Raw genomic sequence first — 26,482 nt, 5'->3', positions numbered from 1 at the left:
CTGGTTCTCTGTCAGCGGGTCTAGTATTAGCTTTTCCGTAAGAACCTCTTTCCAGGGCGTCTTTCAGAGAATGGGCCCCAGACACGCGCTGGGCCCTGGGAAGGTCCCAGGTTGCACAGAACACCAGTCAGCACTCCTTGATCCAAACCATGCTATTTTCCTGTTCTGTGCATATGTATCTGCACACACATGCACATGTATGTACATGTACATACAATTCATGTGTGTGTGCACTTATGTACACAAATGAGTTTGCATGTGAACACGTGAAACCGTGTGCACGCATGCCATGTGCACGAATGTGTGTACACATGTGCATGTGTGTATACGTGTGTTTAACGGTGCAGCATTCTTGTGTGGAAACCATTGGTGCCTCCAATAAAACCAAAATATCCTGGAGTCTCAGAGGCACAGCCTCACCTGCCTGTTCTCTGCGCTGAAGATACTAACTGTTGTGCTGGCAGTTCAGTGGTGCTTACTGCGGTCACCCTCTCCGCTCCCGCAGCTTCCCAGAGCCAGGGGTGCAATGGGGGCTGCTGCGGGGGTGGATGGGTGCGGGCTCCGACGGTGGCCCCGCAGACGTGCTGAGGGCAGACGTTCCCAAAGGTTCGGTTTTCTTACCTTTTGTCTGTACGCGTGGACGCCTGGTTCATCTCGCTGTTGGCGATGAAATTTCTGATCTCGGAGAAATAGGAGTCCTCCTTCTCGTCTAAAAGTGCGTGGTTGTCGGACTCGGAGGTGGGGGAGGAGGCGCTGGTCCCCAGGTGGTTGGTGAGGACCCCGGCGTGCTGGCTCACTGCGGACAGGGCGGGGCGTCAGGGCGCGCGTCCTTCCGCGGAACCCCTCCCTCCAGGGGGCGCGCTAGCCGGGGTGGGGGGACGGCGCTCAGGGAGAGCCGCCAGCGCCAGGTTCTCTCTGACTACGGCGGCTGGAGGGGGCCTGTAGACCTTCCCTGGAGCCGGCGTGCAGCCCCGCCCCAGGGCCCCGCCCGCGCCCGCGCCCCCGCCCCGCGGCGCGCACCGGGCACGCTCTCGTGTTCGTGCTTCTTGAGGTGCCGGTCCAGGTTGGTCTGCTGGCCGAAGCAGCGGCTGCACAGGTGGCACTTGAAGGGCTTCTCCTTGTTGTGGATGTTGCGCACGTGCCGCTGCAGGTTGGAGGAGATGCTGAAGGAGCGGTCGCAGTACTTGCACCTGGAAGGCAGGCGCGGCTCAGCTCAGGCCCGGGGCCGCGGACGGTGCGGGAGGGTCCAGCCCTGCCCGCCCCCAACGGCGCCCACGGTGGGGTTCCCGGGGCCGCTGCGAGAGCCAGCAGATGTCACGGGGAAGGCGTCCCTAGAGTCAGCCGGGCTCAGAGCAGCAGGGGCTTGGCCTCCCTGGCATCCTTCGGGCGCCTGAATGTGCCCGGACCTGGGAGGCCCTGGGCCCAGCGTGTCTGCAGCTGGAGGTTGGGGACGTGCCCCGGGCAGCCTCAAGAGGGCGTCCTTGCACCACGGAAGGCCGCGAGGCCGGCTCGGGCGCAGGGGCGGGGCGCCCGCTTCCTTCCCAGGTCCTCTAGGGCAGTGCTTTTCAACCTTTTTTTTTTAATCTCCCGGCACACTTGAAACTATAGTTAAACTTCCACGGCACAATTAAATTATGTCGATCAAATAAAGCGATAAAAAAGAATATACTTGCTGTGTTTTGAACTTCTTTCAACAATAATTCAATTGTCTTAAACAATTTTCTCAGCACATCAGTGTGCCACGACCCTGGGTGGAAAATCCCTCTGCTGATTAGGGGTGGAACTGCCTGAAGGTGGTGGGGGGCTCCTCAGCCTCCACATTGAATGTAAATGGCCACACTGACCCCTTTGGGCACCACCAGCTGGTCCCCTCCATGGTAGATGGGACTGCTTGTGAAGTTAGATAGAGGTGCCCCTGCCTCCAGAGGCGTCCCAGCATCTGGCAGGATAGTTTACACCACAGCATCACAGCTGTGTTCCAACAAGGCGTTTTACTGCCAGAAAGTTGTCACCGTGAACAATCAAGGATGTCTGCCATGTTGATGGCCAAGGAGGGTGGCTCCAGGTGTGTTGGAGGTGACCTTCACAACCGCAGGTGGTTACCCCGAAGGTGGGAGGGCTACAGGGGCTGCAGAGGGGCAAGGTGTGAAGGAGCCTTCCAGGCTATGCAGACACCTTGCACTGTCTTGAGAGGATCAGGCCCCTCACTGTAGGGATCCACATGGCTCCGGGTGGGGGGCTGCTCCAAGGTAGTGTGCTAGTCATGGGCCCTGTCAAGTGGGCAGGGAGGCGTCTGACGTCACTTGCAGGGGCAGCCTGGCATTTGCCATTTCAGAGGCTGCCATGGCACTGATCAAATGTCAGGTCATTGCCCCCTCATGTCCTCCCTGGGCAAGATGCATTAGTTCACCCCTCCAGGGTGTGACCCTAGGCCCAGGGGCCAAGCAGTCTCCTACACCAAGGGGTGACAGCCTCATGAAACGCTGTCCTAGGGGTCCCAGAGCCTAGTAGCCCCTGCAGGTCCCCCAAGCTGCCTGATGAAATCCAGGGCATTTAATAGCGGGTCCCAGAGGACAGGGAGCCAGCCCTGCTAGGGGGCCCCTCCTTCCAAGGGCCTTCTGCCAGGCTGGGCTCCCAAGAGCCACAACATGCTATTCTGGGGGGTTATTCATTCAGTTCCTGAACATCTGCCTGAGGCCAGGCCCTTCCCTGGCTTCTCCCAGAGCAGACAGCATGCCTGATTCTCAGAAGACTCTGTAGGTCCTGTCCTGGGCTCCTCTGGAAGGCTGCTCAGCCACCTATGCTCTTGGCCCAGGGCCTGGGCTATGGCCTCATTGTGGGCCCTGCTTCTCCTGGGTTCAGCTGGGCCATCTGGGGAGTGGCAGATTCCTCTCATGGCCCAACTGGGACCCAGGGCCCACAGATCCTACACCGGGAGGTGCCAGCTGTCTTGTTTTCTCAGCCTGCATACTAAGAGTCCAGGCCCTCAGATGCTATGAGGGAGATGCGTGAGTGTCCCCACCTGACAGTACAGAGAGGAGTTTCATATCCTGAAGTGCACTGTCTCACCTCCCTTACCTTAAAGCCCCCATCAACTCTCAGACACCTGATGGTGGATGGTGCCAGGATCCTGGGCTGTCCTGCTCCTGGGGTGACCACTCAGAAAGGACAGACTTGCTTTTGCATCTCCAGACCAAATTCAAGGCCAAGTTGCAGGGCTGGGTACTGTCCCCCAGGGTCGAGCTGGTAGCCTCTGGCCACCTCAGGCCAGTCTGTCCTGTCTGTGCTCGCACCCAGGGAATTCAGTTCCTGGTTTCTCTGACAAACTCTACCTAACGGCTCCTGCACCACCTCTAAGCGACGGGAACTCAGAGGTGGAGCTGGGAATAGAGAAGGACCTGCTGGTACAGAGGGGACAAAGGGCCAGGGAGTCCTGAGAGGGGCTGTGTATTCAGTCTGGCCAGTGTCCTGCATGTGGCCCTCTCCTGCTTCTGATCTAAATAAGTGGCCCAGACAGAAACGTCCGTTTGAAATTTAGGGGAGCAGTGAGCCCAGGGCTTCCAGGGAGCAGAGTTCTCCACACAGCTGAGATTTGCACTGTAACTAAGCTGACAAGTGGCCAGTGAAATTTATGGCCGCACTGCACAAAATAATGCCACCAAGTGCCAGAAGGGACAAGAGCGCAGGCCAGGTGGTGCCTATGGGGGCTTCAAGAGGACCTTGCTGGACTGTGTCTACTAAGCTCCCAGGAAGCCAGCGGCTACTGCCTGGGACCAGGGAGGGTGAGGTGGCTGGGGCAGCAGAGTCCTCACTCTGGATACAGTGGGGCCAGCGCCAGCCATCGTGGGTGAAAGGGAAGAAAAAGAAAGAAAGTGGTTAAAACTCAGCCTTGAAAATAAAAGTAAAAAAGAAAGAGGACAGGAACAGGCCTCTGTGGTCCCGAGGGGAACACACTGTGCCTCACTTCACACAAGCAGGCTGGCAGGCCAGGAGGAAGTGTAGGGGATGCCACTGAAGACAGGGTGCATCTTCCAGGGGAATTGCCAGCCCACGAGGGCCCTCAGGCCCACCCATGGGGCTCTCCCAGGCAGCATCTGGGGAGACCTCTCAGCTGGCTGCAGGACGGATGCTGGGAAGCAACCCTCTTGTTTCCTGTGCAAATTTTATATCCCTCCAACCAAACCCCACAGTGTCCTGGACCCTTTCTCCAAGATCTCTGGAAGATCTCTGGGCAAGGAGATGCTGAGTGTCAATGCCGGCTGGCTGGGTGGGAGGTTTGTCCTCCCTGGGGAAATGTGCCACACCACAGGGGACAGATGCACATTTTCCTCTTCCAATGTAAAAGGCTTCTACCGAGAGACAGAGCCAGCCCAGAGAGCACTGGCGGGATGGAAGGGACAGTCACGTGTCCCAAACCCCTCCACTCAGCCTGCCTCGAGCCAGGTCAAGTCAGGATTTGCAACACAAACTTGCAAAGCAATTATTGTTACCAAAGTCGAAACTCACAGATTGGAGACAGCAAAAGAAATCAATGATAATTAAATTCCTCTATAAACACAGCCCGAGCCTCCGGGGGCTCTTAGCACGCAACACTGTCCAGAAGTCGGCTCTCATTACAGAGAAAACACACGGCTCATTTTCTGGGAGGGGACCAGACCACATAAATCTTTCTGTTGCTAGCCTTTGTTAAGTTGTAAGTTACTATTTTTTGGAGAGTGGACAATGGTGGCCATGTGTCGGGGAGGCCTATGCACAGGGGCTGCCATCTACCTGCAGGGCGGCCATCTACCTGCCGGGCAGATTGGCCTGTGGGCAGAGATGCTCCGTCTCAGGGTGGGGCTTGGGGCCACAGTCTACGCAGGTGCCCCTGTGGCTGCCCTCCCCAGGATGAACACACAAGAGGACTCTGTTATCATGTGGTCACTTCCTGGTGACCCGAAGCCCTGTGTGGCTGTCAACTGAAAACCATGCTAAACTCTTTATTCCTGGCGGCTTCACCCCATGAGTGTTACTAAACTGGTCTTGGCACAGAAACTAGCATCTCCTCATGGCTACAATCGCTTGGGGCTCTCATTTAAAATGCCAACTCCCAGGCCCCTCCCTGGGAATTTCTGGCTGAGAGGGCTGGGTAGGGACCCCAGCAAGTCAGGGCACCACCCTCAGCCTGTCTCTGGCTCCTGAGACAGACAGAATGGACCTGGGCCAGAACAGTAGGCTAAGGTGTTTCCTAGGGCCTCTCTGAGCCTTGGGGATGACAAGCCTTGAGGGGAGGCTCTTATGGTCCTGGGTGGCAGCCAGCCACTCGGGGAGTGGATGTGGGATCTCAGGAGCACATGCTGGAAAGAATCCAGGAACCCAAGTCCAAGTTTGCCAGGAGCTTCCCGCTTCCTTCTGCCCACTCCCTGGTTGGCTACCTGGGGTTGGGGGCAGCCTAGTCCACCATGATGCACTCAGGATTGGGCTGGATGTGGTGAGGCTGAGATTTCCCACATATGGACCCCTGGGGCCCTGTTTTGGGTCAACCTCTGACTCTGGGCCCCTCTGCCTCATCCTTACAACATCCTGGGAGGGAAGGTCCAGAGACTGACCAGGCCCAAGGGCTCAGCACCAGCCTAGGCCTCGCCCACTGCAGGTGCGGTGGCCTTGAATTCCAGGAGGGTATGTGTGTGTGCCAGCAGGGAGCCAGTGCAGGCGCCCTGGCTCCTCCACCCGCACATCGCCTACCTGTACGGCTGCTCCCCGGTGTGTGTTCTCAGGTGTCTCGTGAGGTTTGCTGACCTGGGGAAGATCTTCCCACAGTACCTGGAGCAGAGGGAGGGGGAAGTGAGGTCGTTGTTAGGGTGTGTGGCTAGATATCCCCTCTCAGGTCAGTGGTTCCTACCTGGCACATAGGTGGTCCTAACCAGCACCCGGTTTCCAATCTCCTCTCTAGATCCAGAGGCCCCCATGTTTCATAGGGAAGCTGCAGGGGCCAGAGCAGTAGACCCACCAGCCCCCACCCCCATAGTGGGCAGGGCTGGCTTGGAAGGCTCAGACAGGCCCATACCAGCTGGCGAGGTGGCCAGAGTGTGTCTCTCCAGCGCTGTGGAAATTTGTAAAAACTGTCCTGTCCCCACCTGGGCTGAGGTTAAATAGTGGCCAGCATATCTCTACCTTAATCCTGAATTCAGATGAGCCTGGCCAAGTGGCCTTTTCTTGAGCCCACATGAGCACAGTCTGGAGGGAGGGGAGAGGGAAGGGGAAAGGGAAGGGGGAAGCGAAGGCCTGTCCCACGTCACTTATTTGGGGAGGACAGCCTCAAGCCACTGAAGGGCCAGTGACAGCAGCTGTGCTCCAATGCTGCCCCAGCCCTGACTTTTCCTGGATGCACAAGTTCACGCCACCATGTGGTACCAAAGCCCCTGCCAGCTGTCCCGCCAGCACCAGGGGGCCGCACCTGCAGGTGTACCGCTCCTTGCCCTTCCGGAGGATGGGATCTGAGAGTGTGGGGGGCGGAGAACGGAAGTTGAAGGGGTGGTGGGGGAGAGGCTGCAGGGAGCTGCCCGTGTCGGCCTTCAGAGCTGCGAAGCTCTCCAGCTTCTCCGTCATGGTTTCGATGGCTGACATCTGTTGGTGCAAGAGATGTGAGTGGTTATGGACTGGGCTAAACTGTCCCTCATCATCACCCTCATGGGCACCTGGTAGTCTTTCAGACTGAGTGTGCCAGTGGGTGTGCAGTGGCAATCAGAACCAGGGTGCCCAGTGTCTTCTTGGCACTGGGATGGATTCTTTCCCTTGCTATGATCTAGCATCTAGCCTGGAAGCTGGAACTGACCTTCAACAGCCAGCCCTGCTGCCTGGTGTGGGTGGGACCTGGATGCCGTAGACCACTGATGCTGACCACCCAACCCCTTATTTTGATTGGGCTGATAATGCCTATCTGGCCTAACACTCAGCCAGTACTCCTAATTGACTAGTTTGGGTTGAATACAGAATTACATTTAGTTTTTTTGTCAGGTTTTGGTTTTCAGTCTTGAAAAATGAAGATAGTGACCTGATTCTCAGTTTAAAAGACACATCATGACATCACGGGCTTGAGGAACCACTGCCACCACATGGTAGCTTAACGTAATTGCAGGAAAAGCACTAAAGACAGACTCAATAGCTGCTGCTGCTGCTGCTTTTTTTTTTAGAGACAGAGTTTTAGTTTGTCACCCTTGGTAGAGTGCTATGGCATCACAGCTCACAGCAACCTCCAATTTTGGGGCTTAGGTGATTCTTTTGCCTCAGACTCCTGAGTGTTTGGGACTATAGGTGCCTGTCACAATGCCTGGCTTTTTTTGTTGTTGCAGTTTGGCGGGAGCTGAGTTCTAACCCGCTACCCTCAGTATGGGGCTGGTGCCCTGCTTACTGAGCCACAGGCACTGCCCTCAATAGCTTCTTTACTACCAGATCTTATGAATAAAATATTCAAAATAATATGGAAAGCATATTCAAAATAATAACACCAAGTGTCCAACAACACAGGACAAGTTGATATGGACAAAGGGAGCTGTTTCTTGCTTCCTGGAGATGGTGAAGGTTTGTTCAAGGGGTAAAGGGAGGCACAGACTGGTCATTTCCACCCAGTGGGCAGTGCTGATCAGAGTCCCAGCCTGTGCCTTGGGTCCTGGTGACAGGACAGGGGGAGGAGACTACGGAGCCTCTGGGTGTCAGCAGTGCCTCTCCCAGCTCCCCTCCCCTTGCTGATCAGGAGCGGCCCCTGGGTGGAGGCAGGCTGCCTTGTGAGCACCTGCTGTGGCCAGGTCCTATGGGAGGATGGGAGTGGATGAAAGGAAGAGTTCTAATTATGCCCAGAGGGTTAGCCAAAGGGACACAGGAGCAAACCCTGAGCCTCATTTCTCATCACCAAACCCCTATATGGTGTGCCTGCACCCTCAGGGCCATGGCCGCACATAGCAGGCCCTCCATATGTCACTGCTCAACAAACATTCTCCTAGGAGACCACAGAGAAGGGGTAATCAAGGAAGAGCATGTGGTCCTCAAGGTGCTGTGGTTTCTGGGAGGAACTGGCCAGGGATGAGGAACTCTGCCAGCCAGCATCTCAAGAGTGGGCATGGGTTGGTTAAGAGGGGCCCACCTCACCCAGGGCCCTTCATTCACGTCTTACTGCCATTGGGCAGTGCTCAGTGACAGCTTCTGAGGGCCCTGCAGCAGGCCCCAGCCACTCAGCCCCTTGTCTGAGTGGGGTCTTACCCGCCAAGCACTTACTCAGAGGGTTTGCTATAAATGCTACGTGGAGGTCACATGCTTTAGCAGTGGAGACATTTTGCTATTTGGGGAACAACTGACTGGTTACAATAAAAACACCCAGAAAGAATTTAATGAGTAGAAGAAAATAGTGTGTGTACACAATGGCTGAGGCCTCCCCTCTGGGCCCTCATCCAGGCTGTAGTGCTATGGGGTAGGCACACACCCCTCCTTGGGAGGTGTGATGCTCCAGCCTGTCTTTAGTGACAGGTGGAAACTGCCTTGCTCCCTGAGCCACCCCCAGCCCCTCTCCAGCTCCTGCATGCTTGGATGATGGGTGCCCAGGGTGACACCAAGGCCCTGGGCACAGTGGGTCACAGGTGCAGCCTTGGGACACTTGCCTCCACGTGAGCCTCTGCAGGACCTCAGAACTGTCAAGAGGCAGAACCACCTCACTCTGCACCCCTAGGCCTGCACGTCAGGCCCCAGAAGCAGAAGGGTCTGGCAGTGGTGCTGCTGGCACGGGCTAAGGTAGTGGCCTCTTGTGCTTTATAGAGGCTGTGAGCTGTGAGGTGCTTTCTGCCTGACCTCGGGCCCTTAACTTGATGATGCACTGTTTTCTTCTCTCCTGCCCTGCTCCTGTCCCTGAGGCCAGGAGGCAGTGGGGAGCAGTGGGCAGGAGACATAATGGGCAGCGGACCCCTGCCAGGCCTCCCTTCCTTAGGCCTGGGTGGGCCTCTCCTGCCCGGCTGACTCCCCCCTCCAAGCCCCACAAACACAAACACAGGATGCGCCTGGCCGCCTTGGCTCTTTCCAGCCCCTCCGAGGAAAATCACGGGAAGTTATTAGCCCAGCTCCACAGCCCCAGCAAACAATGGGAGGCACTAAGTTTAGCTGTGAACTCAGCCCCGGGCAGGTTTCACAAACTGGAGGGGGCTGCCCCTGGTGGGAAAGGCACCAAGAACAATGGCCCCTCTGCAGTTGGTGAGGGCCAGTCCCAAGCACAGGGGACCCTCCAGGTGGGGTACAGACAGTAGCCTTACTGCCCATCCCCATGTGGCCCCCTGTGACCCTCCCCTAAGGAGCTGACAGGAGCAACCCTAGGCTCACTGAGGCTGAGCCTTCCCCCCTTTGGGTGTCTCTGGGCCTGTCTCTTTCCCTGAACCCTGCTCTGCTCCCTGTGGACAGTGTGGCTACCCTCTGGGCCCCCTCCTGCCCACTGCCTGCCTTGGGGCCTGCTCCGTGTCCCCCAAACACTCAGGCCCCTCCTGTCTTTGGTCTTTTCATTTAAACACAGGCAGGTCTGATGCCCTCCAGAAATGCCAGCCCCACCTGCTGCCCTCACATTCAGAATTCTTGGTCTCTGTCCAAGTTCTGCCCACCACTTCACTAGAGCCCCAAGCCCTGGGTCAGGGGACACTTGTTAGTCTGAGACCACAGAAGAGCCTCCCTGAAGGTCACCAGGGAGACACTCAGGGTTGCCCTGCATCCAGCCTACAGTGACCGTGGGGCCGCAGGGACAGAAGCCTCCTCCACCCTTGAGGGATGAGGGCCTTGGTGGACAGGTGCTGCCTTGGTGTGGTAGCTGCCTCCCCGGCACCTTCGGGCAGTGTGGAGGTCCGGGGGAGTCCATCCAGCCACCCGCCATTTTACCTGGGGATGGAACAGCAATGGGGATGGCCGCAGGTACTTCTCCTTCAGGACTCCCACGGGGTCCGTCACCTTCCGCTTTTCTACCCTGCTGGACAGCAACACAGAGGGTTACGTACCCTGCCAAGCCACCCACCCTGCCAGGAACCCGCTGTGCCCCTGTCAGTCATGAGGCTACACGTGGGGCCCTGCCAATTCTGTCACTGACTCCTCTGTCAGCCTTGAGGACGTTGGGGGCCTGACCCCTTGAATCACAACACAGACTGTCCTGGCCACTCCTGCCCCTGACCACTCTTGTATTCCCCCCTCTTCAGTGTCCACCCAGTCCCCTTGGACCACCCCAGCTGCTAACGCCTTATGCATGTCATGAGTGCTTAATGCTGAAACCTGGACCTTCTCTGATGGTCCCGTGTGTACCAGCCGCCTGCCATCAGCCAGCTGGCTAGCAATGGGTGGGAATGGTTACCTGCTGGGGGTCCCTGGACTTGCCTGCACAGAATGTGGGTCACGTGGGAGATCTGATGCATACGTTACGACCTCCCTGCCCCTCTCACTCCTACATGGGGCTCTGTCCATTTGTACTGATAAACATGAATGACCAGCAGGTTTTGTCCTGGGTAAGTGACCAGGGGCTCCCCACATCCACAGGCAGGGTTCCACCTAAATAAACCCTGATGGCTGCTGAAGATTATCTGTCCAGAATCTTCCCCCAATGTCAACGACAACTGTTGACTTAATTACAAATCTCCCATGGAAAACAGGCTGTAGTGGGGCGTCCACATGTTCCTGCTTTAACCTGAGGGCTCCTCTCCGCTGCCCCAGCCAGGAGGTCAGGTCTGTGACATCTCTGATGTCAGGGGCACTTTGCTAGCCCTGCCACCTTCCCAAGACACGCTCCCTCTCCTATGCCCCGGACAGCAGGTCTCACTTTATCTCTGGGGCCTTGCTGGGCTCCTGTCCCGCCTCACTTCTACCTGTAACTCTGTGATCTTTGCTTCTCTAGGGCACCAGGACAGAAATGCAGTGGTTGAGATGACCACAGGAGGGGATGGGCCACAGGAGGGCCGGGCCACAGGAGGGGACGGGCCATAGGAGGGGATGGACCACAGGAGGGATGGGCCACAGGAGGGGATGGGCCATAGGAGGGGATGGACCACAGGAGGGACGGGCCACAGGAGGGATGGGCCACAGAAGGGGACAGCCACAGGAGGGGATGGGCCACAGGAGGGGACGGGCCACAGGAGGGATGGGCCATAGGAGGAATGGACCACAGGAGGGATGGGCCATAGGAGGGATGACCACAGGAGGGGATGGACCACAGGAGGGGATGGACCACAGGAGGGAAGGGCCACAGGAGGGGACAGACCACAGGAAGGGATGGGCCACAGGAGGGGATGGACCACAGGAGGGGACGGGCCATAGGAGGGGATGGACCACAGGAGGGATGGGCCACAGGAGGGGATGAGCCATAGGAGGGGATGGACCACAGGAGGGACGGGCCACAGGAGGGATGGGCCACAGAAGGGGACGGCCACAGGAGGGGATGGGCTACAGGAGGGGACGGGCCATAGGAGGAATGGACCACAGGAGGGATGGGCCATAGGAGGGATGGACCACAGGAGGGGATAGACCACAGGAGGGACGGGCCACAGGAGGGGACGGACCACAGGAGGGGACGGACCACAGGAAGGGATGGGCCACAGGAGGGGATGGACCACAGGATGGGACAGGCCACAGGAGGGGATGGACCACAGGAGGGATGGACCACAGGAGGGGACGGACCACAGGAGGGGACGGACCACAGGAAGGGATGGACCACAGGAGGGATGGGCCACAGGAGGGATGGACCACAGGAGGGGATGGGCCACAGGAGGGGATGGACCACAGGAAGGGATGGGCCACAGGAGGGGATGGACCACAGGAAGGGACGGACCACAGGAGGGATGGACCACAGGAGAGGATGGACCACAGGAGGGATGGACCACAGGAGGGGATGGACCACAGGAGGGATGGACCACAGGAGGGATGGGCCACAGGAGGGGATGGACCACAGGAGGGACAGGACACAGGAGGGGATGGACCACAGGAGGGACAGGCCACAGGAGGGGATGTACCACAGGAGGGGACGGGCCACAGGAGGGGATGGACCAAGGAGGGACAGGCCACAGGAGGGGATGGGCCACAGGAGGGATGGACCACAGGAGGGGATGGACCACCGGAGGGGATGTACCACATGAGTGGATGGACCACAGGAGGGGATGGACCACAGGAAGGGGGAGACCACAGGAGGGATGGACCACAGGAAGGGATGGACCACAGGAGGGATGGGCCACAGGAAGGGATGGACCACAGGAGTGGATGGACCACAGGAGGGGATGGACCACAGGAAGGGGGAGACCACAGGAGGGATGGACCACAGGAAGGGATGGACCACAGGAGAGGATGGACCACAGGAGGGATGGACCACAGGAAGGGATGGACCACAGGAGAGGATGGACCACAGGATGGGATGGACCACAGGAGAGGATGGACCACAGGAGGGATGGACCACAGGAGGGATGGACCACAGGAGAGGATGGACCACAGGAGGGATGGACCACAGGAAGGGATGGACCACAGGAGAGGATGGACCACAGGAGAGGATGGACCACAGGAAGGGATGGACCACAGGAGGGATAGACCACAGGAAGGGATGGACCACAGGAGAGGATGGACCACAGGAGGGATGGACCACAGGAGGGATGGACCACAGGAAGGGATGGGCCACAGGAGGGATGGAACACAGGAGGGATGGACCACAGGAAGGGGGAGACCACAGGAGGGATGGACCACAGGAGGGATGGGCCACAGGAGGGATGGACCACAGGAAGGGGGAGACCACAGGAGGGATGGGCCACAGGAAGGGGGAGACCACAGGAGGGATGGGCCACAGGAGGGATGGGCCACAGGAGGGATGGACCACAGGAAGGGGGAGACCACAGGAGGGATGGGCCACAGGAAGGGGGAGACCACAGGAGGGATGGACCACAGGAAGGGGGAGACCACAGGAGGGATGGGCCACAGGAGGGATGGACCACAGGAAGGGGGAGACCACAGGAGGGATGGGCCACAGGAGGGATGGACCACAGGAGGGGATGGACCACAGGAAGGGGGAGACCACAGGAGGGATGGGCCACAGGAGGGATGGACCACAGGAAGGGGGTGGCCACAGGAGGGATGGACCACAGGAAGGGGGAGACCACAGGAGGGATGGACCACAGGAAGGGGGAGACCACAGGAGGGATGGGCCACAGGAAGGGGGAGACCACAGGAGGGATGGACCACAGGAAGGGGGAGACCACAGGTGGGATGGACCACAGGAAGGGATGGACCACAGGAGAGGATGGACCACAGGAGGGATGGGCCACAGGAGGGATGGACCACAGGAGAGGATGGACCACAGGAGGGATGGGCCACAGGAGGGATGGACCACAGGAGGGATGGGCCACAGGAGGGATGGACCACAGGAAGGGGGAGACCACAGGAGGGATGGATCACAGGAGGGGATGGACCACAGGAGGGGATGGACCACAGGAGGGATGGGCCACAGGAGGGATGGACCACAGGAAGGGGGAGACCACAGGAGGGATGGACCACAGGAGGGGATGGACCACAGGAGGGATGGACCACAGGAGGGGATGGACCACAGGAGGGATGGGCCACAGGAGGGATGGGCCACAGGAGGGATGGGCCACAGGAAGGGGGAGACCACAGGAGGGGATGGACCACAGGAGGGATGGACCACAGGAGGGATGGGCCACAGGAGGGATGGACCACAGGAGAGGATGGACCACAGGAGGGATGGACCACAGGAGGGATGGACCACAGGAGAGGATGGACCATAGGAGGGATGGGCCACAGGAGGGATGGACCACAGGAAGGGGGAGACCACAGGAGGGATGGACCACAGGAGAGGATGGACCACAGGAGGGATGGACCACAGGAGAGATGGACCACAGGAGAGGATGGACCACAGGAGGGATGGACCACAGGAGGGATGGACCAAAGGAGAGGATGGACCACAGGAGGGATGGAGCACAGGAGGGATGGGCCACAGGAGGGATGGACCACAGGAAGGGGGATACCACAGGAGGGATGGACCACAGGAGGGATGGACCACAGGAGAGGATGGACCACAGGAGGGATGGACCACAGGAAGAGGGAGACCACAGGAGGGATGGACCACAGGAGGGGATGGACCACAGGAGGGTATGGACCACAGGAGGGATGGAGCACAGGAGGGATGGAGCATAGGAGGGGATGGACCACAGGAGGGGATGGACCACAGGAGGGATGGACCACAGGAGGGATGGGCCACAGGAGGGATGGACCACAGGAGGGGATGGACCACAGGAGGGATAGACCACAGGAGGGGATGGACCACAGGAGGGATGGACCACAGGAGGGGACGAGGCACAGGAGGGGTTGGGCCACAGGAGGGGATGGATCACGGAGGGATGGGCCACAGGAGGGGACGGACCACAGGAGTGGATGGGCCACAGGAGGGGATGGACCACAGGAGGGGACAGATCACAGGAGGCATGGGCCACTGGAGGGACAGGCCACAGGAGGGGACGGACCACAGGAGTGGATGGGCCACAGGAGGGATGGACCACAGGAGGGATGGGCCACAGGAGGGGATGGACCACAGGAGGGACGGGCCACAGGAGGGGATGGACCACAGGAGGGACAGACCACAGGAGGGACAGGCCACAGGAGTGGATGGGCCACAGGAGGGGATGGACCTCAGGAGGGGACAGACCACAGGAGGCATCGGACACTGGAGGGACAGGCCACAGGAGGGACGGACCACAGGAGGCGACAGGCCACAGGAAGAAAGGATAGCCCCGAGGTGCACCCGTTGGGGGCCAAACCGGGGCAGGAGCCCCCTATCAGGGACCGAGGTTGCAGATAACCCCACAAGACCCTGACCCTGGTCCAAGAGGGGAAGGCCCCAGCAACAGCAAGGGGCAGGAGGGAGGGGCTGCACAGTCCTTAGCAGAGGACCTTCCCAAAGGGTCAGAACAAACAGCAAAACATGGGGCTCTGGAGAGGCCTGCGGGGGGCCTGCGGGGAGCATCTATCACTCTGCAGGGCCTGACGGAGGCCCTGTGCAAAGTTGGACTGTGGAATTCGGCCTTTCGAGGGGATGGTCTAGGGCCCAGGGGACCTAGTGCAGGGAGAAGTGCTTTACTCAGTGTGATGGGAGCTCTTTGGGGTGATGGTCCAGCTCAGGCAGGGGTGGCTCAGAGCCTCCTGAGGGGAGGGGGAGTTGGACACCCCTTCTCCCTGGCGAAGCAAGGTCAGCCTCAGCCATGTGGGCCCAGATTCAGCCACGTGGGCCCAGATTCAGCCAAGTGGGCCAAGACTGAGCCACGTGGGTCCAGACTCAGCCATGTGGGCTTGCTCTCTTCTGCCTTTTCCTGACCTTGTATCTTGTGGTGTCCTCACCAGCCTGATGCCCTGAGTGACTGGGTCAGCAGACCCCAGCTGACCCCCGGGGGACACACTTTATGCCAAGATGCTGTGGTGGTGTCCCTGTGGTGGGTGTGGGGGATGCTCCGCCACCTTGCTGGTGAGTCCTCAGGGGGAGCCTCCTCTGAGCCACTCTCAGAGGTGGGTCCAGGTCTGGGCAGCCTCTCCGGTAGGGAGAGGGGACACCTGCCTCAGATGGGCTCTTAAAGGAAATAGGGGACTGGGCCCTTCCCAGCCTGACCGTGGACTCCCCACAGCTTCCAGAAAAAGGCTCTAGACCAGGCCAGGAGGAGGACGGGGAGGAGGGCGTAGCAGAGAAGAGGCAGATTCGGGAGAAGGTTCAATAGACCTTGGGTGTTGGCTCCAATTCCAGGGGCCTGACAAGAAGGTTCTTTCTGTGGGTGTGTGATCACCCCCCTCAGATGCTGGGCTCATCCCGCAGCTCTCTCAGCACCCTGATACCTCTCATCTTCATTTCCTGAGGACCTGTGGGCCAGGGTGTGGCCTGTCCCCATGTCTCCCCCCCATGGCTGGCCCTGCTCACGTGCGTGCACCTGCACCTTACTTTGTGGGCCCACATCAGATGCCATGGCCAAGCCCACCCACAAGCACAGCCCTCTGCTTAGGGCCAGCTGCCTGGTGTCCCCCTAATGCTGGGGGCTTGGTGGGTGGGGGTTCTCTGGGCTCAGAGAGGCCCAGGCAGGCAGCTGGACATCCATGTTCCCATCTGTGCAAAGGAGCCACACACACCTGGGAGAACCTGTCCACTCACATGTCCAAGCCACATGTCCCTCCCAGGGGACCCTCCCCACAAGAACAAAGGTGCCTCTCTGAGGCCTGCAAAAGCAGAGGGGCAGCCTCAAGGGCACTTGAGACAGACACCTCGGTGCTGAGCCCGCCCAGCTCCCATGGTGGCCGTGGCCCCTGGGGGTCAGCAGGTGAGGGCGGGGCGTGTTAATACCTGTAGATGGGGTCCATGAAGAAGGGCGAGGGCTTGGCGTAGTGCAGTGAGGGCTGCTGGGGCACGTGCGCCGGGCACACCTTGGGCAGCCCCTCGCCAGGCCCCAGCTTCCGCTCCCCATAGATGTGGTTCTTCCGGGGCTCCCGCCCGCCCCCGTTCTGGCTGGCACGCACCCGGCTGCCGATGCTCAGGTCCAGTGGCTGCTCCTCGCAGGGCATAGGGGCCGGGGGACCCTTGGGCGCAGGTAGGACGGGTTTGGCCTCCTTTGGTTTGGTGGTGAGATCAAAGGGGCACTCGGCGCTGGGGCCGCCCACCTTGAGGGCATCACGGGGCGACTGTGGCTCAGCCTTGACCAGCAGGTTATGGGCGAGTGCTCGGTCCGTGAAGGGGTAGAGGGCATGGGGGAAGTTGGGCAGCAGCTGGAAGGGGAACATGGAGTGGTAGGGCAGCGGGCCCAGCTTCTTCTCCTGCATGCCCATGAAGCCCGGCCCAAAGTACTTCTCGGCAATGGATGCGATGGCCTTGATGGAGTCTCCGGCGGCACCCGAGGAGGTCAGCAGCTGCTCGTCCGGCGGCAGGAAGAAGGAGTGCTGGGAGTAGAAGACGGGCACCTCAGCCACGCTGTTCGGGGGGCCCGGGGGTGCCAAGCCACCCCCAAACTCGGGCTTGCCCTCAGCTGGCTTGCTCTCGCCCTTGGCCTTGTCGGGGTTGCTGTCCACATCACTGTCCAGGTCCGAGCCTGTCCCTGTGGTCGTGTCTAGGTCGGTCCCTGTTGTGGTGTTGATGTCCTCAAAGTCGCTGCCATCCGACACGTCGCTGCCCCGTGTCTTGAGCTTCCCTGGACATGGGTCCTCTAGGCGGCTGTTGAACTCCTCTCCTGGCCCGGTGGCCACTGTGGCACCTTGGCTGCTGTTGCTGACCGCAGAGACGAGGGGCAGCGCTGGGTTACCCAGGGGGCTGGGAAGCTTGGCGTCCCGGGTGTGGTTCAGGGGGCTCTTGAGCAGCGGCGTGGGAGGTAGCAGAGGTGGCCGAGGGTACAAGGATGGAGGGAAGATGCCTGGGAAGCCGGGTGTGAGTGCAGGGAAGGCAGGCGGCGCTGTGGAGAAGGGCAGGCTGCCCGGGTGCGGCCGGGAGGGGAAGTAGTCTCCAAAGCCCAGGCCAGAGTGGTTGAGGCTGGGGGAGGGCTTGGCCTTGTCCAGCACGGAGCCAGGGGTCAAGGGCAGGCCCGGCGTGAAGATGCTGCCCGGTGCGTATTGGCTCTTGCCCTCGCAGAAACGCCGGTGCTTGTTGAGCGAGGAGGTGGTACTGAACATCTGCCCACAGTCCTTGCACTTGATCTGCGTACGGCAGTCGGCGTGCATCCGCTTGTGCCGGCACAGGTTGGAGAACTGCGTGTAGGACTTGTGGCAGACCTCGCCTGGAACGTCAGCGGGAGGCAGACAAACGCGTATGAAATTACAGGGACACGTGCACCGCTGCAGAGGGGGTTGAGTGTGGGTGTGCTGCGTGTAGTGCACACGTGTGTGCTTGTGTGTCCCTGTGCACAGGGTACATGCGTCCCATGTGTGCGGCTGTGAGTGTACACACATGTGCACATATGTGCATGCATAAACACGTGTGTGTGTAGCAGCCCCACTCTTGGGGCATCCAGGAACCAGCCCGGACTGGACAAGACCAGCCGGGGCTCTTCCCAGGGCCTGCGGTGAAGGAGGTGGAAGGGCCTTTGGCAGAGCTCTTCCTCCTCGGGCTCCTCAGTGGGGCAGAGTAGGGACAGAGCAGCGGAGGGTGGCACGTGGGCAGCGAGAGCAGAGGGACAGGACCCTGCACTTGGGGGTGCAAGGGAGAGCTGTGGGGCCAGGGTGGGGGACGACTCACATATGAAGGGCTTGACCGTGCTATGGATATGCTTGTGCTGCTTGAGGCCGGAGGACGTGGCGAAGGTCTTCCCGCAGTCTGGGCAGGCGTGGGCCCGGGCTCCCACGTGCTGCGAACGGATGTGCCGCTGTAGGTTGCTGGGGTCCGTGAACACCTGACAGGGTGGGCACACGCAGCTGGCTTGAGCCCTGCCTGGACACCCCAGTCAGCCTGCTGTGGGCAATGGACTGGTGGACCCTGCCTATCTCCCTGGACACTGCCCTCTATGGTGGCTGGAGAGGATGGGCCTGTCTGTGGCGGCAATGACCTGCCAATCTCCTCAGGTGACACCGAGGCTCCCCCAGGCCTGGTCTCCTCAACAAGTCCTCAGAAAACTGCCATTAGGGTGTGAACCTCAGGGATGCAGAGAGCATCTTCAGGCTGACAGGTGACAGCCTGCAAGGGCTGGTGGGGTGGGGGCTCACACTGTAGCCTCCCCCTTCCCTGGAGAGGACTTGGGCTCTGGCCTTGGCCCCAATCCCTCTGAGCTGTGTGACAATTTTCTCTATTTTTTTTTTTTGAGACAGAGTCTCACTATGTCACCCTCGGTAGAGTGCCATGGCATCACAGCTCACAGCAACCTCAAACTCTTGGGCTTAAGCGAATCTCTTGCCTCAGCCTCCCAAGTAGCTGGGAGTACAGGCGCCCACCACAACACCTGGCTATTTTTTGTTGCTGTTGTCATTGTTGGTTAGCTGGCCCGGGCCAGATTTGACCCCAGCAGCTTCGTTGTATGTGGCCGGCACCGTAACCAGTGTGCTATGGGCGCTGAGACTGACAATTTTCTTTGGGACTTGCTTTCCTTCACAAGTTACCTCAGGACATGTACCCTGTTCTGCTGTACTTTATCTGATTCTCATAGCAGGGGTGTGGGGAGGACAGGGCCCCACATCTGTCTGTGGCCTCCCTGCTGCATCCAGGTGGAGCTGGGGCTCCCAGGGAGGGTGTGGGCAGAGCGGCGGGTGTGAGGAGGACGGGCCTGCACCTGTCTGTGGCCTCTTGCTGGGGGAGGGCATAGGTGGAGCGGTGGGTATGCCCCTGCCCATTACCTTGACACAGTTTTCACACTCAAAGCGCTTGCCGCTGTCGTGGGACATCTGGTGGCGGATGAGGTTGGACTTCCAGTTGAAGGCCTTGGGACACTGGTCACATTTATATTCACGCTCCTCCGTGTGGACGATCATGTGCTGCTCCAAGCTGTGCACACAGGGGATGGTCACCTGGGGGCTGACCTGCCCTGTGCTGCTGGTTCTCAGTAGCCCCTGGGAGCCCCCACCACATGGCAGGGGGGTCAGGGCGTGTGCAGCACCTCTTCTGGCTCCCTCCTCCCTGACTGGCCCAGTGAGTACAAGGGGCAGAGATGGCCTTCCCGTGTCACATGAAGAAGCCTTTCCTTCCTGCTAAAACGACCTAACTCTGGGGCATCTACCAGGACAAGGTTAGATCCGGCAGCCCCCAGGCCCTGCCTGTCCCTCAGCTTGCTGCCAACCTGAGGCTAAGCTTGGGCCCAAGAAAAATGGGGTGCAGGGACTTCAACGCTGTCACAAACCCCAGAGTGGAGGTGAGCCTGGGAAGCCAGACACCAGGAGGGGCAGGTGGGCAGCCGAGGTTCACCAGGGGGTCCCCAAATGAGATGCTGGAAAGTGTGGGGCACAGCTGCTCAGGGCTGCTCCACTCGGATGAGCAAGCAGCTTCTAACCCCCTCCTCTCGGGGGACACCCCGCTTCTCCTCCCATCCTGGGGATGACCGTTAATCTCCATGAGCAAAGCAGTAATATATCACGGCCCGTTAATTACGGGCCCAGCCATCCATTTAGATCAGAAACGCCTGGTTCTCAAGCATCAGGAGATTGTATCTTTTTCCCTGTTGTTAATTGTGATTTATGTGTTTATGTAGAGAAAACACGGACCCTCTTGAGCGGTGCTTACCGTGAAGGGCCTCTGTCGGGATTTGCCCGAACACTTATTTTCTCAGTCATCTGTGCGGGGTGGAGGGTTTGCTATCCCTGGGGGGCTGGGAAGGGATGGCATAAGCCCTCAGCAGTCACACAGCCCGTTAGGGGCCTGATGGGGTTTTGCTCTGATTTTGCAAGGCTGTCCTGGAAGAATTCTCAATGGTGGGGGGAGGGATCTATGCTGGAAAAGTTTCCATGGCTTGGGAGCCCTGACTCTACCCACTAGAGCCTAGGAGCCCATCTTTCCCAGGGAGCCCCACAGTTCCCCAAGACCTCCAAAGCCCAGGTCCACATTCCTGTCTGGCCTTAGGGAGGGGATGGTCCATGTGGGCTGCTCCTGTGTATGACGTCCCTCCTAGGTGACCCCTTCCTGTCCCTGCCCACTATCTGACAAGGGCTGTGTGTCCAGAAAATGGGGCGTCCAGAACCCCCCCCGGGGCTAGGCACTTCCAACCCCATCCTGGTCTGGGACCCTATTCCAGAAGCAGCCCTGGGCTGGCGGCTGCACATGCGGGGATTGGCCCGTGCTTTCACTGCTTCCTGCTTGTCTCTGCAATGCAGTCCTGACTCTGCAGGACCAGGGGGCTAGCAGCATCTCAGCCAGGGGACACTGCTGGGTGGGCTCCAGGTGCATCTCCACCTGTCTCTAGGGCCCTGCCTGTCATGAGGCTGGGGACCCGGCGGGGCGGGCAGCACCTGTACTTGTTGGGGAACATCCGTTCGCAGTCTTTGCACTCGTGGGACAGGCCACCGGCCCCGCTGCCAAGGGCCCCGGGCTTCAGCTCCTCCGCCAGGCCCTCGTAGAGCGCGGCGCCCACTGAGCCGCATGCATACTTCTTGTGGCGCCGCAGGTCCAGCTTGGACTGGAAGAGCTCGTCACACTCGTCACAACGGAATGTAGGCTCCTCTGCAAGAGAGAGGATGAGGAGGCGGTGGGCCAGCCGGAGGTGCAGGGCAGGCCCTTGTGTTGGCTGCTCCAGCTCTGCTCCCTTCCAGCCTCACGTTGAGCAGCCCAGGGACCCTGATTTGTGCCTTTTGGGGACACTGAGCTAGCACACCGGGCCCTGCCTTTGTTTCAGCCAGCCATGGTGGGCCAGAGGCGGGCCCCACACTTGGGAGTGTAGAAGGAAGCCAGGCTAAGTGCTTTGTTTATGAATTAGGAGAAGAAAGACGGCAGAGCTCCAATGCGCACAATAAATTATTGTCATCAAGGTCAAACAAATTAAAAGAGGGCAGCTATTATGAAGTTTACGAGGCAGCATCCTGACCACGGTGCCAAGCCAGCAGTCAGCCTGGAGCTGCCGTCTGGGGTGGGGGGGCTCTACTGTTACTGACAGCAGCTTCCCAACTAGGGCGGGCACCCCAGACCATCTGTCCCACCCCGGTCTGGAAAGTCAGCAGCTGTACTAAGCTCTTGTCCAAATGAGATGAACATGTATTGTGTGCTCATGGGCACCTGTGGGCACGTGTACCACTGCGTAAATGTGTGTGTCATTTTGCACGTGTGTGTGCAGCTCTGTGTACACATGCAAATGTATGTGCATGAGCATGAATGTTCCAGCATATGCACGTTCATCTGTGCATCTTACAACCGCATTCACGAGTGTGCGATGCACTCGCGTGGGTGTGGATGAACGCACGCACCCACGTGTAAATGTCTGTGTGCATCCGCTTATTTTCATACTTGACACAAGTGTGGTCTGTATGTGCAAGTGATTGGCTATAGGCACATTTGCGTGTTCACATTTGTGTGTATTTTACACAGTGACTGTGGGTATGTCTCTGTGTGCAAGCAGGTGCATGTTTATGGATGCGTGTGCACATCCGTGCTTGTGAGAGCGTGTGTGTGAATGCACATGCTGTGTGCCTGTGTTTATCTGTGTCACTGTGTATGCAGTTGTGCATGTGTGAAAATGTATGAATGTTTGTGTGCTCCTGGGCCCATATGCTATGGGATTGTGTCTGTGTATGCTTGTGTGTGTTCCCACGCCTTTGCGCACAGTGGGAGTGTGTCTGGGTGTGCACGTGTACTGGGACTGGCCCGGTGCCCAGCACGGAGCCGAGTCTTGATTAGCTCGGCCTGAACATTGGCTGCAAAGGGCTGAACCCAAGGGGTGTAGAGGCTAGGAGGTAGGGGGCAGGGGGAAAGGGGGTTCCACCTGCTGCCCCCTCCACATGTCAGAGAGACCACCATAGCCGTGGGACATTTCAGAGTCAGGGCAGTGCAGGGGCAGCTGCCCTGAGCCTAAGAGCTCTTCTCAGCACTGGCCTGAGTCACATGCCTAATGGTGGGTGCTCAGAGGCCCCGAGTCTGAGTCACAGATGCCCAAGGTGGAGGCCCCCATGGACCCTGGCTCTGAGATACTGAGGCCAGGCACACGGGATGACACCACTTGGATACCCAGACACGGGCTTGTGAAATGTAACTTTCGGCCCTGTCTTTGGACAGCAGTACATATCTGGAAGGGTGCCAGGTGCAGAGGAGGCCTAAGTCCTGCATTTGGGGCCAATGAGGCAGGCATTATTGCTGGTGAAGATGCCCCAATATTGCCTCTAATTACCAGCTTGAGCTTGGGTGCCCTTGCCCTGCTCCCCAACCTGAGCCTCAGGAAAGCACTTCTTTTGGGGAAGACAAGATCCTGAAGGGACAAAAGCTGCAGGATCCCAAGAACCTCTGGACTCTACCCCTTGGCCCTGGCCTCCATCAACCCCTATCCCAGACATTTCCAGGGAAGGCCGCTAGGAGGAGCTTCCCGGACGCCTACAGAGAGAACCAAAGTCTTCTGGGGCTGGACTCACCCTGGGGTGGCAGGGAGGAATCTTGGACTTGACACATGGCATGGGGAGGAGGCAGGCAACAGACAGACATCCTACACATCCACCAAACACTGCTCTTGAAATACAAAGCGAGCTGCAAACGCTTTTCAGGACAGGAGTCCACCACGACAATGTGGGCACAGTGACGCTAACACCTGCTATTGGGAGTGCCCCTGTGGCAGGCCCTGTCCCGAGAGCTCAGTGGGATCTGCACGTGCAAGCCTCATGTCAACCCAGGGGCACCCAGGGAGGCACTACGGCGTATGTGTGCAGCCTGAGAATGGGTGAACTGAGGCAGAACAGGGAGACCGGAGTCCTCACCACGTAGGGCAGGCAGGGCTCAATCTCCCGGTGAGGTTAGCCAGGCAGCCCCGCTGCAGCCTGTAGGCCTCCTTGTCTTTAGAAATTCAGATTCTCCCCAGGGAGCGCATCCCATGTGGCAGTGCTGAGAACACGTCTTAGGACTGAGCCCACCCACCGCAGACCCCTTAGGCCACTTGTGGGTTTATGCCAACTTCCTGGGCTGGACGGAGGCTGAGACAGGGCCTCCCACCAGCCCTGTGGTTAAGTCAGAGATCTCAGTTCTCATTGTACTCTTTCTGGACCCAGCAAAGAACAATCACGGAAGCTGAAATTTGCAAACAAAGGCATGAAGACATGCCAGCCCACCAACTCATTTTCCCAGTGCTCATTTAGAATTTAGATTTAAAATGGAAATTGTTGGATTTCAAACGTGAATCCATCTAGCTCTCACTCCAGGCATTCAAGAAGCTGGTGGAACTGACCGTGCTGACAAATGTGGCCTCCGCCTCTACCCCCATTGCTCCACAGACAAGCTTGCCCCCATCAAAGGACAGGACAGGTCTGAGCCTCACTGACCATGTGGGGCAGTGTGCACACACCTCCCAGGTGTCTCCTGGCAGGTGAGGTTGGCCCTGAACACACCCCTGGGCCCACAGGTGGGACTGGAGGCAAGGCGGGCACAGCTCAAGGCATTTTCATTTCCCAGCCCAGGAAATTTCTGATTTAAAGAAATACTAAGAAAGTGTGTTCTATTCCAACATCGTATTACACCCCAGCTTATTATCTCTCTGCCTTACATGCTCTGTACAGAACACATTGCGTCCTCTTGACCTTCTTGGGAGAGGGGAAAAGCAAATTATTATGAACCTTCCTAAAAAGAAAAGCATATTTGAATGGAAATGATTTTCTTTCATTTTCTCCCAAGAGTGAGAAGTTCTCACGAAAGAGAACTCTTCCCCCACCTCCACTGTGAGTATAAAAACAAAATAACAAGTCCCTAGACCGAATGGATCTGCAAGTGGCTTCCCTCTGGCCTGGATTACGTGGGGGGTGGGGGAGTCGGCCCTGCATTTCTTTACAAAGCTGCAGCTCTGAAGAAGGGTTTCCGGCCCTAGGACTGCAGGGGCAGAGGCTCTGTGCCGGCCTCCCGCGCCTCAGTGGGCGGGTGAATCCATCTCTCTGGGGTCTTCCTCAATGCCCAATGGCGGTCCCCAGCAAAGCACAAAAATAAATGCCTGGAAGTGAACCCGTGAGTACCCGAATCTGGTTGGGGGCGTGGCCTGGAACTTCTCCCACTACCTTCTCCCTACTACCAAGTCGAGCCACGCTGTGGCAGTCTGACATCTTGTTTGTCACATCTGTGCCTCGCTTGTCTGTTTCAAGTTCTATCAGCAACTCTCATGGCAAAACAGGAATGCAACAAAAAATAAATCCCTGCCTAATGGCCTCGAGAGCGGAGGGGTTCACAATTATGTGGCATCTACATGCTAATCGACCAGACCGGAGGCTCAAAAGAGCCCCAGAGCCTGCTCCAAATTCCTGCAGTGATAAGGGGCTGCTCCACTTAGCTAGGGTCTGGATAAAAGATTTTTATGATAATTATCTTAGTGAGGAACATTTTTGCATTCTCTTTCTGTGCGATTCAGAGTTTAACTGGGGCGGGGGGGCGGGGGCTGCCATAGAGGCATGATCTTGACAGGAAAGAGCAGGAAAAGTCAAATATTTGATGTTGGACTATTATGTGTAGAAAGCAATTAGCCCACAAATGTCTGATAAATTATTAGGAAAATGCAGACTTAGGTTATTTAATATCAGGGGTTGGAGGGGGGTGGAGAGCAGGAACGGAGGTTTTTTAAAAAAACCCTTTTGGAAGAAAGAAATTTCATTATAGGAATGAAATTCCATGGTCAAAGTACTGTGGCAAGGCGCTCTCCTGTGCCGCCCAAGACTCACAGGTCTTTTCAACAATTATTTTAAGGAAAATGAGTCCTCACCTCCCTGCTACCCAGAGCTCAGCGATTTATTTTTCTTTTCTCAACGGCCTAATTAAAACCAAACTTTAGAGGGGAGTACAGATAGAACTCGGCTCACAAAACAGTCTTTCTGTGGTGGTTTCCTTCTGGACAACCCAGGGTGCCTATGCTTGGCTGCCAAAAGGGTAAATTAAGGCAGCGTTCTCTGCAGCTGGTCTCAGAGCCCGCCTGCTTCCTGGCCAAGGCAATGTGACCCAATCACTGTGAAACCAGAGAGTATCCCTTGGGGAAGGTGTGGTGTGTGATATTGGTGGCGAGGCACCGGTGTGTTTGGAGAGGACGGAGAGACAGCCAGGACAGCTCCCCGCCCTGCCGTCAGACTCCAAACGGGTAGGAACCACTGCCTATGGCATGGTCTGAAGGGGAGGCTGCTATTCTGCTCACATGGGCTCTCATCCAGAGAAAAATAAATCCGGGATTAGATGTGAGCCCTGGAGCCACTGCACGGCCCATAGCGCCTGCTCCTAGTCAACTGATCCAGGCCCCACAGGGCATGACTGTCGACCTAACAGCGTGCAGGCAGGAAAATAAGCCTGTATCTCAGAAAACCTCTTCTGTGGGAGACTAGAATGTTCTCCCCACCTTTGCAGCTGTACTTGAGTGTGGATGAACCAGAAAGTAACTTCTGCTTTCCACACCCCTAGCCGACAGATGCTAGGAGAGAAGCCAAGGCGACAGGCCAGTCCTGTGCTCTCTGCAGCCCTGTTCGGGGAGCTCGTGACTATCCCCACCACCAGCACCAGGAGTCCCGCCCCACATCCCGAGTTTTCCCTCCCTTGACATCTCTCCTGGCCCTGGGTCTCCAGGGGCACATGCCGCCTTCCTCTTCAATCTGACCGAAAATCTGCTTCCATGCTACAAAACTGGTTTGATGTCTTTAGTCTGTGGGTTTGTCTAACAATGAGGTAGTTTGAAAAAATCACCTGGGATGCTCCCACTGCAAAGACGCAGGCTGACATGCAGCACTTCCTAATTCAGGGTGTACCTGCTATACCCCAACCAGGAGGGAGGAGCCTGCGGGTTGGGAAGGTGTCCAGAGGGCGGGGATGGCCTGGCCCTTATCCTGTGGCATAGAGTGATGAGGCCACTATGTCCTCCCACGTGTC

The 26,482-nt window shown here is 58.2% G+C and overlaps 1 protein-coding gene across 4 annotated transcripts in view; it reads right to left on the bottom strand.

Annotated features, from left to right (window-relative positions):
* The window catches only part of PRDM16 (PR/SET domain 16), a 300,325-nt gene that overhangs the window by 6,399 nt on the left and 267,444 nt on the right, over positions 1-26,482 (bottom strand). For 2 of the 4 annotated variants that reach the window (XM_053576342.1, XM_053576345.1), the window contains exons 6-14: positions 20,920-21,130; positions 19,318-19,465; positions 18,230-18,383; positions 16,355-17,771; positions 9,883-9,970; positions 6,437-6,606; positions 5,725-5,802; positions 1,021-1,190; positions 622-796 (exon numbers count right to left, since the gene is read on the bottom strand). In XM_053576342.1, coding sequence (XP_053432317.1) covers positions 622-796; positions 1,021-1,190; positions 5,725-5,802; positions 6,437-6,606; positions 9,883-9,970; positions 16,355-17,771; positions 18,230-18,383; positions 19,318-19,465; positions 20,920-21,130 — 2,611 coding nt within the window. The remainder of the gene's footprint in view (positions 1-621; positions 797-1,020; positions 1,191-5,724; positions 5,803-6,436; positions 6,607-9,882; positions 9,971-16,354; positions 17,772-18,229; positions 18,384-19,317; positions 19,466-20,919; positions 21,131-26,482) is intronic. The other 2 variants (XM_053576343.1, XM_053576344.1) reach the window with 2 other exon arrangements.

Source organism: Nycticebus coucang, chromosome 22 (assembly GCF_027406575.1).
Source record: "Nycticebus coucang isolate mNycCou1 chromosome 22, mNycCou1.pri, whole genome shotgun sequence".
Taxonomy (NCBI): domain Eukaryota; kingdom Metazoa; phylum Chordata; class Mammalia; order Primates; family Lorisidae; genus Nycticebus; species Nycticebus coucang.
This window is presented reverse-complemented; position numbering and strand designations above follow the sequence as displayed.